This window comes from Pteropus alecto, unplaced genomic scaffold (genome assembly GCF_000325575.1).
Source record: "Pteropus alecto unplaced genomic scaffold, ASM32557v1 scaffold121, whole genome shotgun sequence".
Taxonomy (NCBI): domain Eukaryota; kingdom Metazoa; phylum Chordata; class Mammalia; order Chiroptera; family Pteropodidae; genus Pteropus; species Pteropus alecto.
Genome location: NW_006434369.1, coordinates 2358136 through 2376598, shown reverse-complemented (window position 1 = coordinate 2376598; position 18463 = coordinate 2358136). Strand labels below are relative to the sequence as shown.

General features: G+C 33.6%; 1 protein-coding gene across 10 annotated transcripts in view; it reads left to right on the top strand.

The window, feature by feature from the left end:
• The window catches only part of CDKAL1 (CDK5 regulatory subunit associated protein 1 like 1), a 567467-nt gene that overhangs the window by 153167 nt on the left and 395837 nt on the right, over window positions 1-18463 (top strand). For all 10 annotated transcript variants that reach the window (XM_006909233.3, XM_015587298.2, XM_015587300.2 and 7 more), the window contains one exon: window positions 9567-9615. In XM_006909233.3, the coding sequence (XP_006909295.1) occupies window positions 9567-9615 (49 nt within the window). The remainder of the gene's footprint in view (window positions 1-9566; window positions 9616-18463) is intronic.

Genomic DNA, 18463 nt, shown 5'->3' with positions numbered 1-18463 from the left:
TCCTCACCGAAACTTGGTACTACAAGTTTTTTTTCTTTCTTTTTTTTCTTTTTTTTAATTTTTATTTTAGCAATTGTGTTAGGTATGTAGTGGCATCTCATTGTGGTCTTAATTTTCTTTTCTCTGTTGACTGGTGTTGAGCATATTTTTGAGTGATTAGCTGCCATCCATATATATATCTTTAGTAAAATGTTCAAATCCTTACCACTTCTCTCTTTTTGGTGACCTTGAGTTAGGAAACTATTTCTTAGGAAACACACACACACACACACACACACACATACACGGAACTATTTCTTAGGACATGAAAGAAAAGAAATTGATAAATTGGACTTCGTCCAAATTAAGTACTTTTGCTCCTCAAAAGATACTGTTAAGAAAATGAAAGGATAAACCATAGACTGGGAGAAAATATTAGCAAAACACATAGTATCTAAAGGGTTTATATGCAGAATACATATAAACTCAACAGTAGAAAATCAGTCTGTTTTAACACGGGGAAAAGATTTGTCTTTCTTTTTATCACCATTTTTCATTGTCTTTCAAAATTTTCATATAGGAGAAACTGAATATTGGAGGGGGGGGCATAAGTGGGTAATTCCAGCAGCAGTTATTTAAAAAAAATTCCTTTCCCTCTTTTATGATGTTAACTTTCTCATATGTTTGTTTAATTGGTGTATTTGTTTTATATACCCCATAAAAATTACCATAAATATAGTTGTGTAAAACAACACATATTTATTTGGAAATCAGAACTTGGATATAGGTTTTACTAGACTAAAGTCAAGGTGTCGACAGTGCTATATTCTTTTCTGGATGCTCTAAGGGAGAGTTCTTTTTCTTTACTTTTCCAGCTTCTAGAGGCCACTCATTCCTTGATTTGTGGCCTCCTTCTTCATCCTAATGCCATCTCTCAGCTCTTAAGGAGTTATACGAATAGGTTGGGCTCACCTGGATAATCTAGGCTAATCTCATCATCTCAGGGTCTTTAATCTTAATCATATCTACAAATTTCTGTTCGCCAAGTCAGGTAACATAGTCATTGATTTTGGGGATTAGGACGTGATCATCTTTGGGAGGCAATTATTCTGCCTCTTACATAAAGCATTGTTTGTTGGTTGATGTTTTATATCTCTAATGTGTATTTTTGTTTTAGTTCTAATACTATTGTTTTTTAGTATCACTTTAAAAACCAGTTTTTGCTGTGTATTTAATATTTAATACAATATTCTACTGTTCCAAATCATATTTCTCTGTATAATCGAGTTTAGCATGTTCAATTTTGTTATAATTGCTGAAAGATTTTTTTCTACTACAGAAAGTTTTATAAGTATTTTAATTGGGTTTAAGAGGAAGAAGTTCCTGGTACTGATACCCATTTTGCTGGCATCCGTCTGGCCTGGCTTCATCTTTTAATTAGTAATTTTTATTTCTTACTTAGTGTTAGTCACTCACTGGTACTATTTAGGTAGAAAATATGCTTTTAGTCATGTGTAGAATGTGCTGTCATATAATTTTTGATGGAAGGTCTATTTCTACTATTGGGGAATAATTTTTCTCAAGAAGAGATGAAAGAAGATGAAAATATACTGAGAGATGAGAAAGTTTTGTTCAAAAATTTAAACCACATATAGCATCAAATGCTTTTTTTGTGTAACTCATTAGCAAACTTGTTCATAAGCTTGTGAATTCAAGAAATATTCTCAAGGAATTGAAAGATGTTAAGATAGCTTAGTGACTTCTATGGATTTCCCCAAATTGAAGAAATTTGGAAATTGAACTCTTTTCCCATAAATACCACTTATAGAGCTAAGGAATTTTCTTAACAACTTGGAGGAAAGAAAATTAGGGAAATTTTTAGAGAGAAAAATATTTTTATAAAGAAGTCAGTACTGAACTTTAACCTGTAAGATGCTGATTATTAGATCAAACTTTTATGGTAAAAGTGAAAAATTTGAACATATATTTGATGGAAAGGCTTTTTATATGTGTAGTTCTTAACAGAGATAAAAAGGCGTTTTTTTCTTTTAAAGATTGGTAGGAGTTTTTAGGTGGTTTTAAAGTTTCGATCTGGTACTCTTTAAAGAATGATAATGACAGGTTGTCCTCGTTTACTTATGTACAGCCAAAATTAAGAGAGCTAATGAGAAAGTTCCTCTGTGTTTGTGTATATCTGTAATATAGATACAGTCTCTGATCCTGAAAGGATTTGAGATGTTTTGGGGTAAAACCAAGGAATAGTAAAACTTCATCCACATTCATGTAAGTGTAAAAAGACTCAAAACCGAGTAACAGAAATGTGGATAAAGAATAGTCTCTGCACATTTTCCACAGGATTAGCCCAAGCAATGCTATTATAATTGTTCTTTTAACCTTCCAGTGGCTTACTTTTGCAAGTAGAATAAAATCTAAACTACATAGCATGAGCTATGAGATCTCACATAATCTTCCTCTAATGATTTGACCTCATCTCCTACCACTCTGCCCCTCATTCACTATTATTTTTGTCTCTTAGCCATTTTTATGTACTCTTCCCTAGAGGTTCACATTGATGCTTATGTCTTATGGTTCTGGTCTCAGGATTAATGCTACCTATTCGGGGGTTTACCTGGACCACTGTAGCAAAATTGCTCTCTCTACCTACTGTCACTGTCAGGTTTTATTTTCTTCATAGCATCTGTCATGGTAAGAAATGAACAGTTTTAGTTATTTACATGTTTGTTTCCCCCAATTAAATTATAAGGCCTGTGAAGAAGGGACTTGATATTTTTCACTGTTTTATTCCCAGTCCAAGTACAGTGTGCATAGTGCTTTGTTGGTGCTTAATAGATATTTGTCAAGTGAATGCATGCATGCCAGTGGTGATTTGTGGGGGAGAGTTTGGGGGAAATAGTTATTGCCTGGGTCTCTTGAAAGGCCAGGTTCAGTTAGATAGCACTCTGTGATCATTTAATAATGGCCTTCTTGTGTATAGGAAAAGGGAAATTCATGAAATGTTCCACCTATGTGCCAGTCTTACGTAAGAGCTACTGGGAATACTTGGCAAGAATTTAGCTGGATATTCTTGTGCTTCAGTTACCTCAGCCTCAGAAATAACGGTAATATCTATGACCTAGAAATATTGTGAGGATTAAATGTGATAGTGCATGTGAAGTGTTAGCACAGAGCCTGGGACAGAGTAATTGCTCAAGAAATTCTAGCTATCACAGTGTTATTGCCAATCATTAACTTTTCTAGCTGTTCAGGAAAAAGATACTCCAAGTGCATACTAAAGCAGAACCTCTGACAGTGGATTATTATCAGCTTGCTCCCTGACTGGCCTTTTCTTAGATTTGGCAAAATTGTATTTGAGGTATATATTAGTTTCCTAGGACTGCCATAAAAAATTACCATAGACTGGGTGGCTATCTTAGCTCTACTCTAAACCTCCACTTACCAGTATGGTTGCCAGTAGCCACTGGGGATTATTTAAATTAATTATAATTAAACTTCAGTTCGTCAGTCACAGTAGCTCTATTTCAAGTATGCAATAACTAAATGTGGCTACCATGTTGGACAGCACAGAATATAAACATTTCCATCACTGTAGCAAGTTCTATTGGATAGCACTGCTCTAAACAATTAGGAAATTTCAGAATAGCACTTTTATTTACCTTAGGTACCTTCATATAGGTTTGTTTCTTCAATATATGTTTAGCTATAAACTTGAAGTAGTTCATAATAGCTGAATAAAATATTTTTATGGATTTCTTTTAAAAGTTCTGCAGCAGAGTGACTCATTAATGTTATTTATGAATTGTTTATTCATCAACTTCTTTCTTCATTGTCGAGAACATATGGAGTCAGTAATAGAACATACTGCATGTGTTTTTCTGTATATTTATAACTAAGTGCCTGAAGGACACAAGATACTGTTTTATTTATTTTACTTGAATTATATGCCAGAGACTAAGCTCTTGTGTATTCAGGGCTACAATTTATAGTATTAATTAAGAACAGCTTTTCTTTTTTCCCCAGAATGAATTCAATATATTTTTCCTTACTGTATGTGAATCTTGAGTTTGTTCTCTCACTCATAGTTGTTCTTTTTTCTCTCCTTGCCTCCCATCCCATGCTTTTTTATTTGCCTCCTAACTTCTCCCTCTTCCACTTAATTTCCCCTCCTCTGACTCTTCTCTCTCTTTCTGTCTTTCTTTTTTCTACCCTACCCCACCACTTCCTCCAATCTCTTCCAGAAATAGAAATGACGCCATATTTTCATTAAGTCATTTAATGAACTTCTCCCCTGCTTTTTTGGTAATCGAATACTTTTTTTCTTCAAGATTGATAGACCCTTTAAAGTTTGGGCTCCCTCACATCACCCAGTGATTAAATTATCACCTGCAGGCAATATCTGTTTTTCTACTATAATAGCAAATGTAATCATTTTTTTTTAATTGGAGGATATAGTTTCAGCTGTATACATTCAAGCAGATTTTATGTGACCATCAGGTGAAAAAAATCTGTTTTCAACACCCACATATACATAATTGTGTTTTGACAATTTACACTCATAGAAAAGCTTCAAAAATAATTACTGTATACCTGTAACCCAGATTCCCCAAATGTAAATATTTAAACAAATCTGCAAATCTTTATATACACACACACACACACACACACACACACACACACACACATTTTTTCTGATCTTTTAGAGAGTAAGATGAAAACATGATGCCCCTTAAGTTATAAATATCCCTATATTTCAAAAACAAAGACATTCTCTTACAAAAATAAAGACAAAAAGATATTCTTTTACATCACTATAGAACAATCATAATAATCAGGAAATAATGATACAATACAATAATAATGATACAATAGTGTATAGACCTTATTCATATATTGCCAATTGTCCCAATAATGTCTTATAAGAAAAGACCCCAGATCCAAAGTTGCATTCAGCTGTCAGGTCTCTTTAGTCTCTTTTAATTTGGAACATTGCAGTTTTTCCTTGAGTTTTGTGACCTTGATTTGACATTAGAACATTTGACCACCCCTAACACTTTTTTTTTTCATAATAACAGCTTGTTTTTTGAGATGTAATTCACACACCATACAGTTCTCGCACTTCACATATGTAATTGAATAGTTTTTAGTATATTCACAGAGTTATGCGACCATCACCACAGTCAATTTTAAGATATTTTCATCACTCTGAAAAGAAAACCGATACTTCTTATGAGTTTTTCCCATTTCTTTCACCATCCATCAATAGGCAATTACTAATCTAATTTGTTTCTGAAGATTTTCCTATTTTGGCCATTTATTATATATGGAATCATAATATTTGACTTTTTTTTTTGGTCTGGCTTCTTTCACTTGGCATGTTTTAGCATATATCAGTACTTCATTCCCTTTTATGCTTAAATGATATTTCATTGTATGGATATGCCACCTTTTGTTTATTTTTGAGTTGCTGGGACTTTTGTTGTTTCTACCTTTTGGCTGTTATGAATAATGCTGCCATGAACATTTGTCTACAAGTTTTTATGTGGACATATGTTTTCCTTTCTCTTGGATATATATCTGGGATGGGAGTTCATGGATTGTATGGTAACTCTGTGTTTAATCGTTTGAGGATCTGCCAGGTCATTTTCCAAAGCAACTGCACCATTTCGCTACATTTCCATTAGCAGTGTATGAGGGTTCCATTTTCTCCATATCCTCACCCACCTTGTCATTATCTGTCTTTTTCATTATAGCCATCCTAGTGGGTATGAAGTGGCATCTCAGTATGGGAAATATAAATAAAATTTATTATTTTAACCAATTTTAAGTGTACTATTCACTGGCATTAAGTACATTTACACCATTGTACAACCATCACTACCATCCATCTCCAGAAAGTTTTTCTAAACTGAAAATCTATGAGCTTTAAACAGTAACTCTCCATTTCTATATTGTGGTTTTGATTTGCATTCTCTGATTGGCTAACAATGTTGAACATCTCTTCATGTGCTTCTTGGCCATTTGTATATCTTCCTTGGAGAAGTATCTATTCAGATCTTTTGCCCATTTTTAAATGGCTTATTTATCTTTGTGTTATTGAGTTGTAGGAGTTCTTTATATATTGTAGGTACAAGTCTCTTTTCAGATTTATGATGTGCAAAATTTTTTTTATTTTCTATGTTGTAACTTTCTTGATGGTGTCCTTTGATGTACCAGAAGGTTTTAATTTTGATGTTGTCTAGTTTATCTTTTGTGTTGCTGTTGTTGCTCATGTTTTTGGAGTAATTGTCTAATCCATTGTCATCTCTTGCTTTCCTCCCTCCATCTTTCCCACTTTCTTTTTGATTTCTTCCCTCTTTCCCCCAATCTCCAGACACTTCATTTCTCAGTTCTGTCTCTACTTCTAACTTATTCTCCAAGCTTCATCTTATCCAAAATACATAATTAATTCCTTTTCTTTATATCTTTCAAGTCCATCCTATAAATCTTTCAGTGCTTTTACTCCAGCCCTTTGAACCATGCAGGTATATGTTAGATGTTCAGTAAGTGACAAGTGAATAAATGAATGAATGATGGAATGAGCAAACCTTGTATCAATCCATTTATCTCTTTGACTCTTACACAAGAATTGCTGGCCCTAAGAAAAATTACAGTTGTACATGGAATTATTGTTAAAAATTTGTGGTCTCTAATTTCAACTGATATATCAGTACTGTCCAGCAATTTTTACATGTCCCTAGTCATTCACATTTTTAAAAACAGATGTTTAAACATTCACTTTGTTCTTATTTAACAGTATGTTTTTTTACTCAGAGCATAGCTTAGCATTTTCTGTGACTTCAGTGAGAGTACTAGCTAGCATCTATTCCCATACTTTTCTTATAACCCTCTTGTTTCAGAAGAAGACAACTTGGCCTCACTCCTATTCTAGGCTTGTGTCTCTGCTTGTGTTTTGGATCTTACCATTCCCTCCTCCTGAAAGAACTTGCTCTGTCAGTTATTTCTTCTATCTTCACTACTTGCTACTGCGTTTCTCCCCTCAGCATGTAAATCTGCCCCCCCCCAATAAATAAGTAAAATAAAAGGATTAAATACATTAACCTAAACCAAAACATACACTCAATTTCTCCTACCGACCAGGAGTCTTCTTTCTCTTTCTATCCAACTTTATGGAAGAGTAGTCTATATCAGCTGTCACCATTTTCTTTCTTTTTCAATTTCAGTTGACGTAAAATATTGTTAATTTCAGGTGTACAACATAGTGATTAGGTATTTATAGAACTTACGAAATAATCACCCCACCAATTTCTTATTTAAGATTCATTACTACTAAACTCCCCACTTCCCCTAAGTTCTTTGACCCTCTCATTGTTGAATCAGGCACACCCATTTTAGTTTTAATGTTACTTGCTTTCTCTGTAGCATTTGACACTGTTGGCTGCTTCCTCTTCTTAGAACTTTTTGTTATCCTGGCTTTGATCACATTTTTTAAGGAAGCCATGCATGCTCTCTTTTTAAAATCAGAACCTAATGCTTCTAGTCATTCCAAGTAGAAACACCTCCTGTTAGATAGGATGTCCAGGACTAAAGATTCAACATTCTCTGAGATTTACTTTGTCTTCAACAATTTTCCAATTATTGCTACTGCTACCATGATGCTGGGCTAAGTGAGTGGTCAGAGGAAGAGCTGGATTCAAGTGTATTCTCATAAGCCTTTCTTTATTTCCTGTAAGACACTGAAGCCAAATGAATATTTTAAAGAGATTTGCAATTGAATTTTCGATAAAGTTTTTAAATAAAGGTTCTTTTTGTCTCAGTTGAGTTAATTGCAGCATTGTTATAAAATAATGAAAGATTAGAGATAGCATAAAGGCCCATTAATAGTGGAATGGGTAAATGTGTAACAATATATCTATACAGAAGATACTGGGCAGCTAATAAAATAAACGAAGTAGGCCTAAATGTATTGATGTATGGAAAACAAATCAAGATGCAGCTCTTATTGTCCTCCATCTCATAATTTGTAAAAAAAAAAAAACCAAAAAACTACAGAACAGAACTACGTTATCCACCCCCCTCATGGTTTCACTTGCTGCAGTTTTAGTTATTCATAGTCAGCCACAGTGTGAAAATATTAAATGGAAATTTCCAGAAATAGTTAGTAAGTTTTAAATTGTGTGTTCTTCTGAGTAACATGATGAAATCTTGTGCCATCCTGCACTGTCCTGTTCTGTCCCATCTGGAACTTCGAATCATCCCTTTGTCTGGTGTACCCAATCTGTATATGCTATCTGCCCATTAGTCATTTAGTAGCCATCTCTGTTATCAGACTGATTATCAGAGAAAGAGTCCACATTTCTATAACTTTTATTATGGTGTACTGTTATAATTGTTCTATTTTATAAGTTATTGTTGTTGATCTCTTACTGTGCCTAATATATAAATTAAACTTTATCATAGGTGTTTGTGTATAGGAAAAAACATATAGGGCTTGGTACTATGTGGATAGGTACTATCTGGGGTTTCAGGTATCCACTGGGGATCTTGGAATGTATCTCTCATGGGTAAGGGGGAACTACTTACAGTTTAGCACTGAAAAATGCTTTGAAAAATGCCTCTGCTTATCAAACTATTATGAGTGATTTCATCTGAAGAATGGAGATGGAGGATGTTATGGGTTACTTTATTTACTCTTTATATTTTTATTTTGTTTGAATTTTTTCAGCGAACATGTATTTCTTCTGTAATAAAACAATGATGACTTGAGGATGTTTAAAGTAGAAATAATATCAATTTATGACCTATTCTTATTTTGTCTGTTCCGTTAGCTGTTTAGACTATAATTTTTGCTTTTTTCATTTTCCTTCTAAACTCTAATCACTCTAGCTCCGCCTCCTTAGTGGGCCTCTTATAACCTAATCCTATTTATCCCTCAGGAGTCACCTTTGATTCTCTGAGAAGCATTCCTGGATCACTCAGTCGTATTTTATTACCTTTCCTCTGTGATCCCATGACACCCTGGGAAATCTTCCTTAGTCACTGGTGTCTAAGGCAGGAGCTGTTATTATTTGACTTTGTAGTCCGTGGAACTGAGCATAGTACCGAGCACACGGTAGAAATTTATTAAAAGGGGTTTCAGTGTTAATAAAGCATAGAATTTTGGGTATATCTCCTTAATATTAGCATGTCCTTTTGTGTAGGTTGTCATTTTATGTCATTTTTATTGAAGTTCTATGTGAAGAGACATGTTTTAATTAAACTTCAGTTTATATCTCAGAATGTTTTGAGTTTATGTTGATGAGCTCTCCTAACAGAACTCCAGGCAATTTATTTAAATGTAATATTTTATCAATTGTTATTAGAGGACAGGAGAGTGATAATTTCATACTTTATTGTGATATAAAACATTAATATAGAATGTTTTTATAATATCTCCAAATGCATTAATTAAAGAAAACCTACATTTGTTTGCTTAGAAAATGTGTAACATTGACTCAAGAAGAAGGATAAACACAAATTAATGTTTCTTCTGTGTGTAAATTGCTTGTCTTAACAGTTTGTTTTCTTTTTAGGTTCAACAGATAGATCGTGTAGTGGAAGTTGTGGAGGAAACAATTAAAGGTAATTGTTGAAAGTGAGATAAGCAGAGGTATATATTGTTTGAACCATATTATAAAAAATATTACTTAGTTAACATTTCTTGGGCATCTTTTTTTTTTTTTTTTTTAACACCTACAGCACCTGGTATTCCTATTATTGGTCATCTTTATGAAAATTTTTGTTCTAGATATAAAACAATATTTTGTCCATGATTGCTTCATGCATTGACTGATCCTATATAGGAGGCATATATTTGATTAGCTTATAGATGAGTCAGTTCATAGTTCTTTTTTTTTTATCTTTCTTTTATTTTTGTCTAAAATAGATTTAATTTAAATCTCAGATCAGGAAGACAGAATTTAATCAATCTTGAAATAAGGAAATGATGTCATTTGTGTTTTTTTCAGTTTTATTGAGATAAAATTGACATTTGCATATTTTCATATCACAATTAGTTGCAGTTTTCCTTGTTAAAAAGTACTTTTAAGTCGTATTCAATTTTAATACCTCTTCAAGGTGTAATTTTTATAGTTACACCAGAAAATAGAGTTTTGCTTTGCTTGTTTCATTAGCCAGTGTTCTTTGAAACAGATTCTTATTGATGTCATTGAGAAATAAGCCATCCTTAATTCTGTCTTTTAATTTTTAAATATTTATAGTTTATTTTTCCTTGTAGGTTAGCACAAATGAAAACTATTAATATGATTTTGAAATATTAAGTTAAATGAATTGAGGGCCTTACTTAAAATTTTAACTATTTTGTTATAAATGAGAAACGTGTTTTTTTTTTTTTTTTTTTAAAGACAAACAAATGACGACTTCTGTCATTTCGATTGAGACTTTTAACCACATACTTTTACTCCTGGCTTGTATCTACTGCCTTTCATATTCTGTTATAAATGCTCATTAATTTTAAATCTTTGATATATTAAGAGATTGATGACCACAGAATATGAGACTGAGACTGTACCTTAAACTTTTTTGGAAAATTTAAAATAAAGTAAAATATCATGATTAAAATGTTGAGCAGTGATAATTTTGAAATTTTTGTTCAAATTATACCTCAACCCCATCTTGGAGAATCCAGAAATACTAGCATTTATTGTGCACTTACAGTGAGACAGGCACTGTGCTAAATATTTCACATGGATTAAGTCATTTAATCTTCACCACAGTACTGTGAAATGAATATAAACATTATCCTAATTTTTCAGATGAGGAAGTTGAAACACAGGGTCACACAGTAAGTGGCAGAATTGAGATTTGAATCCTGACAGTTCTGGGTCCAGTGCCTGTGCTCTTAAGTTTGACACTACATTCACACTATACTGTGACTTCTCTGCTCTCTCCCAGTTGAGAATCACTGCCTTAGTGGTTGTTCAGTTATGCTTCTTAAAGCAGTGCTTCAGGATGCTTGAGGATATTGTTGCCTTATGTATCTTCTGTTTGAGTACTAGGTGTATAGTGGCCACTCAATAATTTTTTAAGGAAATTAATGATAGTGAAGCTAACAGGAGGAAATCTAGGTGAACTTGGGTATGGCAATGACTTTTTAGATGAAACAAAGGCATAATTCATGAAAGAAATCATTGATTAGCTGGACTTCATTAAAATTAAAACCTTCTCTACAAAAGATACTGTAGTACTATACACATATTATAATGGCCAAAATTCAAAACACTGACAACACCAAATACTGGAGAGGATGTGGAGAAACAGGAACACTCATTTATTGTTGGAGAGATTACAAAATGGTACAGCCATTTTAGAATACAGTTTGGCAGTTTCTTACAAAACTAAACATAGTCTTTCCATATTATTGAGCAATTGCACTCCTTGGTGTTTATCCAAAGGAATTGATAACATGTCCACACAAAAACCTGAACATGGATGTTTATAGAGTTTTATTCATAATTTCAAAAATGTGGAAGCAAACAACATGTCCTTCAGCAGCTGGATAAACTATGGTAATTCCAGATAGTGGAATATTAGTACTGAAAAGAAATGAGCTAGGAAGCCGTGGAAAGATCTGGAGGAAACTTAGAAGTAAATTACTAAGTGAAAGAAGCCAATATAAAAAGGTTGTATATTCTGTAATTCCAACCATGTAACATTCTGGAAAAAGTAAAATTAAAGTGGCTATAAAAAGATCAGCGGTTACTAGTGGTTATTGAGGGAAGAGAAAGAGTAAATAGGTGGAGTACAGAGGATTTTTTTTTTTTTTTTTAGGGCAGTGATACTATTCTGTATGATACTGTATTGGTGGGTACATGTCATTACACATTTGTCAAAACCCATAAATTATATAGCACGATGAGTATGAATGGTGATGTAAACTGTGGGCTTTGGGTGATAATGATGTATCAGTTTAGGTTCATTGATTACGATAAATGTACCATCCTGGTGGAGGATGTCGATAATGGGAGGACTGTGTGTATGTGGTGGGGAAAGGAGGTATGTGGGAAATCTATACTTTCTGCTCCATTTTGCTGTGAACCTAAAGCTGCTCTAGAAAATAGTCCATTAAAAATGATGAATAATTGTGCTCGGAAGGTTGCCAAATGGCTTGTAGAGATATAATTTTTATAGAAAATTATAGAAAGTAAAGGTAAACTATTTTTCTGTATTCATAATACTTCTGACACCAAATGTATAGGTTTTCTACACCAAGTAGTTCTGATACTAACTACTCAGAGTTAGTGCAGGTGTCGTCAGTTAAGGGTTCAGTCTCACAAGACTGCCCACTACTTCAGATGCCAATTGCAAATCCAGATTGTCATCAGACAGACTAGCTCCCTCTTCACATTTGATGATTTGCTGGAACAGCTCATGGAACTCAGGAAAGCCCTTTATTTACTATTACTGGTTTATTATAAAGGAGTATCCAAATAGAAGAAATGCATAGGGCAGAGTATGTGGAAAGGGACACAGAGTTTTCATGCCCTCTCTGGTTGTGCCACTCTCCCAGCACCTCAATGCTTTTAACAACTTGGGAGCTCTTCAAACCCCATCATTTAGGGGTTTAATGGAGGCTCCATTACATAGGTATGATTAATTAAATCAGTGGCCATTGGTGATTGAACTTAGTCCAGCCCCTCTCTACTTCCTGGAGGTTGGGGAGTGGGGCTGAAAGTTTCAACCCTCTAATCATCTGGTCGGCTCCTCTGGTTACCATTTCTATCCTTCAAGATTTTACTCATTAGCATAAACTCAGATATGGTTGAAAGGGGTTTATTATGAATGATAACTACAACAAAAAATGCTCCACTCATTCCTATCACTCAGGAAATGGGGGTTTTAGAAACTGTATCAGGAACGGGGGATGAAGACCAAATATATATTTTTTATTATATCCCAACATCACAGAAGCCCTCTACCTCCATGGTTGGGTTAATTAGGGAGGGCTTCTCACTGAGGAGTTTTGGCTTGAGTGGATTTATTAGAGAGATTGCAGTTGGTCTTAATTCTAAGAGTCTGCAGCAAGAGGCGAGTTTAAGTTGTTGGGAACGTTCATTGGCAGGTCTGGTTTGAGGGTAGGAAGGCTGGTGAATTAAGTCTTAGCAATGCAACAAGAGAATTTTAGAGATGGAAGGAATGTTGTAGGTGTCCTTAGTTTGCAGATGAGGAAGCTGAGTTAGGAAGGGGTTAAGTGACTCATCTGAGATCTCTTGATTAATCTCAGAGCAAGGTTTGCCAGTGAACTTCTGTTCTTTGCTTTCTAATACCAGTACTTCATCTAGACAGCGTAAGTTAGCGAAATAATGTGGCCTTTGTAACATTTACCAGTTGCTTGTTGTCTTTCAGCAGGTTACTTTTCAAAGGCTCAATTTAAAGTGAAGAGGGTTAAATGGATAAGACTTTTGAGATACGCAGAACATAACGAGGAGATCAATTCATATCACTGTTTCTTACTATCTCCTTAATACCCATACTGCTGGAATAACCTAATTGACCTTTGCTACCAGTGACTTTCCTTTCAATCTGACTATATGCTGCTACTATTATCCTCAGATTATTTTTATGTCCTGCATATGTGCCTTTAGTGGTTGCCTGTTACCTACAAATTAATTTAGAACTTCTTAGTGTGATCTTAATTATCTTCTGCTCTAGTCTGCCATTTCAATTTTTCTTCCATTAATTCCATACATATACCTTTTGCTCCAACCAATTGTACTATTTATGTTTCTCCTGTGTCATTTGCAGTCTGCTTCACATTCATTTTAGGGCCCTGTACAAACGTGGATAAGTTCTTTTTGCCTCTCAGGATCCATTCTCCACCTTTTCCACCTGATCTATGTTCATGGAGGCTGACCTGTGTGAATTGCATCAATAGGCCTTTTCTATCTGGCATCTGGTTTGATTAAGCCCATTGGAGGTGAGAGGTATGACTTGAGCCTGAGATGGGAGTATTTGTTCCCTTCCTACAAATCCTGGATTGGTTGTTTCTCTCACCCAAAGGATATAGCTTCTGTCAGGTGGCCCCCTTTATTCATCTTTTTCCCTAAGTTCCTATAACTGTTCCCTTCCTTTGATTTTTCAGGCCTGGGAGTGAAAACAGCACTCCATTGTTGCTAGCCTTAGAATACTACATTGTCTCTTGTTGGTTTTCCTAACCTTGCCAAACTTTAGTAAATAGTCCCTTTATTAAAATCTCTTTAATTATGCAGTGTGCCATCTGCCTTGCTGGGACCCTGATTGATAAATGCTCTGTGGAGAAGCAAGGCTCTGCCCAGAAGGGCCAGATGGAATACAGCCTGACAAGAGGATTTTGCCATAACTGTCTTGTTTCCATATTTGATTTTTTTTTGGGCTCTCTTCACGTGTCTTTCTTGAGCACGGTTTGGACATACAGCCTCTGCCATAGCCTGTTTGCATTCTTCTTCTTATTCCCTATGCTATTCCAAGAATTGGTTTAAAAGATGTATTAATAAGGTACATTGATGCTGAAAACATTTAAATCTCTCATAATTATCTTAAAACTGTACAAAGCATGTTCCATTTGTCTCTGTCTTAGTTGGAACAAAATGGAAAATTGCAAGTTGTTTTGAATGAATCCTCACTATTTCAATAATGGCCTGAAAATTCCATCAATTTACAGCATTTGTTTTAGGAGAGACCAGGTTATAATGAATTTAGAATTTTCTTCTGTATCATCTTAATAATTCAACAAGATATGTAACTGGATTTAAGAGAAGAAATAGTGTTTAAATGATTTATGTTCATTTCTTTTTTTAAAAAATACCGATACTGACCTTAGTCTTGGTTTACATGGTCATTAAAACTTTTTTTTGTATGAAAGCTCTGAAGGGAATATAAATCTGTATTTCTTCTAATATGTGTACATCAAGTGCTCAGAACAAAAAATATTTTTAAAATTCCATGTAAAATGTAATCTAACTGGATAATTTAAGAAATAATTGCAAGTAGATATTGCATATTGAAATTAGAAAAATATTTTTACTGTTGTTATATTTCTTCACCAGTCAACCTCTAATAAAAGAGGCCTGTATTGTTGTTATTAATATGTTTGCTGGTATTTAGTTCAGTCTGATTCCAAATGCCTCCAGTGTTGGTAATTCAAGACTTTCCCAATATGGTATGATCTGTAAATTTAATTGATTTTCTGTTTCCCCTAACTTCTCAGTAATTGATGCGATCTTGGATTAGATTGGCCTAAATTCCCAGGGTACTTCACCAAACAGCTTTCTTATTTAACACATTGCTATTAATCTTCACTCTGTCAAATTTTGTACTTCGCATTTGATGCTAATTCAGAGCATAAACTCTTTATAAATTGAGACTGGAAGGCAGAACTATATCGAGTGTGATTTTATCAGTGTTAATGATTGAGGAACTGCCCTGTAAAATCCAATGGAGATTTACTTGAGGATGTTTTCCAGGTATAATGAATAAGTGAATTAAGCTTGGTTAAGAAGCATTTTATATCCGTGACAGTATAATACTACAAAAACTTTTTCAGTGTTTGTTTTCAATAATTTGTTGATTTTCAAAATATGCTTTGAAAGGACACTTTTATGCATCCTCTTATGTAATTTCTGGTACAGATACTATAGGCTGAATATAATGGAAAAAGTTGTGCATTTGGTTTTACATAATGGGCATACTTCCTAGTTTCACTGGTGTAATTAGATAGGTAATAACTTCTACTTCCTCATAATCAAGGAGCAAGGGGTTTATTGCTGTTATTTATTTTCAGTGAGCATGTTTGTTTTATGTACTGTGTTAATATGTGGTTACAGTTTGGTAATCATTACATTTTGCCGTCTTCTTAAATGTGTCAGTTTATGTCCTTTCTGTTCTCTTTCCTTTCTTTCCTCTCCTTTGGTTCCCCAAAATTAACAATGGGATTCTAACTTACTTGTCCTGTATACATCCATATACGTTATTTCTAGAATGAACTTTTTATTTATTATACCTCTCTTAGATTGCATTTTTCAAATCATAATATTTTTAGAAATAGGAGTAGACAAATTTCTTTATGATCCCAAACAGTGAAGTTCTGCTGTAGGACTTTATGTTGATTTTTCACATCATTTTATTCTATACCTTGGTTTGGAGTAGTGGCTGGAAAGGACTGTCTCTTAGAGAATCCACCATGTCATGTCATGTCTGTAGTTCTTTGACTTCATAACTTTATTAGCTAAATTTTCAGTTCTGTTTCCAACCACACACATACTGAGCAGCAGCAATATTCTTTATCTTCTACAAAAGCATCTTTCATAAACCTTGTAAATGGTCATCATGTTTACTGTTTTTTTTTTTTAATGAAAGTAGTTAACTTTAAGTTTGTCTAATATTTTTCAGCCATTAAAGCTTTAAAACTCAAATAAATGCTTAAACGTGTCCCCAAGGTGGATTCTGCTGCTTTATGACAGCTTCAGCACTGTTTTATATGTTTTTGGTTTGTCTTAAATTTAAGTACATTGCTTTAATGTGTTCATCATGAATATTTCCTTTTCTATTTAAAGATGCTTTTTCTTATGATTGAAACCAGGTTTTATTATTAACAGAATTTAATTATATGAAGACTTTTGATTTCTTCATTCTGAAATGGGGATAAGGAGGGTGCAAAGTGTTGAATAGTTTCTTAAGTTGATGATCTTACTGTAGTTTTCACATAACACGCTGTTATAATGGTTCACTGGATTTGATTGTTTGAAACGGGAAAGGAAATTACTTTATGCTTGATCCTCTCAGGCTTCCCATGACCCAGTTCTACTGTTAGTGGTCCACTGATCTATCTGGTAAAGTAGCCCCATCCTTCCTGGTTTAAATATTAACAAGGACTTGCCTACTGTGAAATTGGGCTTATATGTTAACTCTTGCAAATCTTGATAGTGCCTTGACAGACCTCATGAAGGTGAGACTACAGGTAGTGTTAAATTCTCTAAAAATATGTTATTGTAGTCTGGACTTTCGTGAAAACTGTTAATGTAAAACATTTATAAAGTTTGAATGTCCTGATTTTTAAGTTTGTATATTAATCATTTTCATCTGGTATTTGGTATTCTCAGATATAACAGTTCTGAATCTCAGATATAACAGTTCTGAATCGTAGGGTTCTAATTTCTATTTACTCAATAGGAGTTATTTAGTAAAAAATGCTAAGTCAGTCTTTTAGTCCTGTTTTGGAGCTCATAGAGAAACACATGAAGATTAATATAATTTAAAAACTTTACTTAAAAATAGAAAAATGTTTTCATATGATGATCTTCCTTTACTATGACTAACTTTTAAGAGAATTGGTACTGTTTTTATGCTCTGCATGCATATGATATATACTTTAGCATGCATCTGGAAAAGTTTTAATCTTCAAAGGATCTATTTTGGTTAGTAAAATCTAATGAGAATAGTTGAGACTATACACTTAGAGAAAAATAATATTAGCAGCTTCATTACATTTTTCAAATAGAGGATGAAGTTATAGGTTAATTGTGGTATTTTCTCTTTTGGTTTGACTGTTCTTAACACAGTAAATTGTATTATATTGGTAATTCTCCTTTAGTACTTTATAGCTAGGTTCCCTAAATATGGAAATACAAAATGGAAACCAGGTTATGTTAGAAGTGCAATATCTAGAACTTCAATAGATATAAAAATGAAATATACAGAAAAATTTTTGTCATCCTTGAAAAATTTATTTAAAAACAGATATTTTATTTAACAGCAAATATTTTATTGTCAGTAAAATAATATATCACAGCCAAGTGAGAAAATTGGTACATAGAGTAATTTGGTGCCTCAGATGTGAGTACACAAAAAATTTAAATCTGATTTTCTTTTTTTCTTGAAAAATTTGACAATTGGAAAAATTTACTCAGACAATTGTAGGATGTCATTTATTATGGGATACCATGAACCTTTTCTTAGAAAACCTAATATCATTAGTTATTGGCATAGAGAAAGCATGCTGGATTGATTTTAACATTTTGTATCTAATGTTTGGAGAGGTACATCTTTTCTTTTGAAAGTTCATTTTGTAACACTCTACAAGTATATAGCCACACACACACATCCATTACTTCTGAGACGAGAGAATAAATACTAATTTCATTTACTTATTAGTTTGAGTGAGGGAAAACTCATTTGCAGACTCTCCAGTTAGGATATCAGCTACGGATAGATTTTTAAGAAGTTTATCAGTACTACCATTTTATTACAGCATACATTTTATTGAGTAATAAAGAAATAATAATTGAAATGTCCCTATAAAAGGTGGTTTCTAACACATTAAATCTTTATTGTAACTCTGAAAATAAAGTGCTCTATTGCTTTAAGCTACACTGAAGTCTGCTACTGTGATGGGTAAGAATCCTGGACTGCGAATGTGAAGAGCTATGTTGAAATA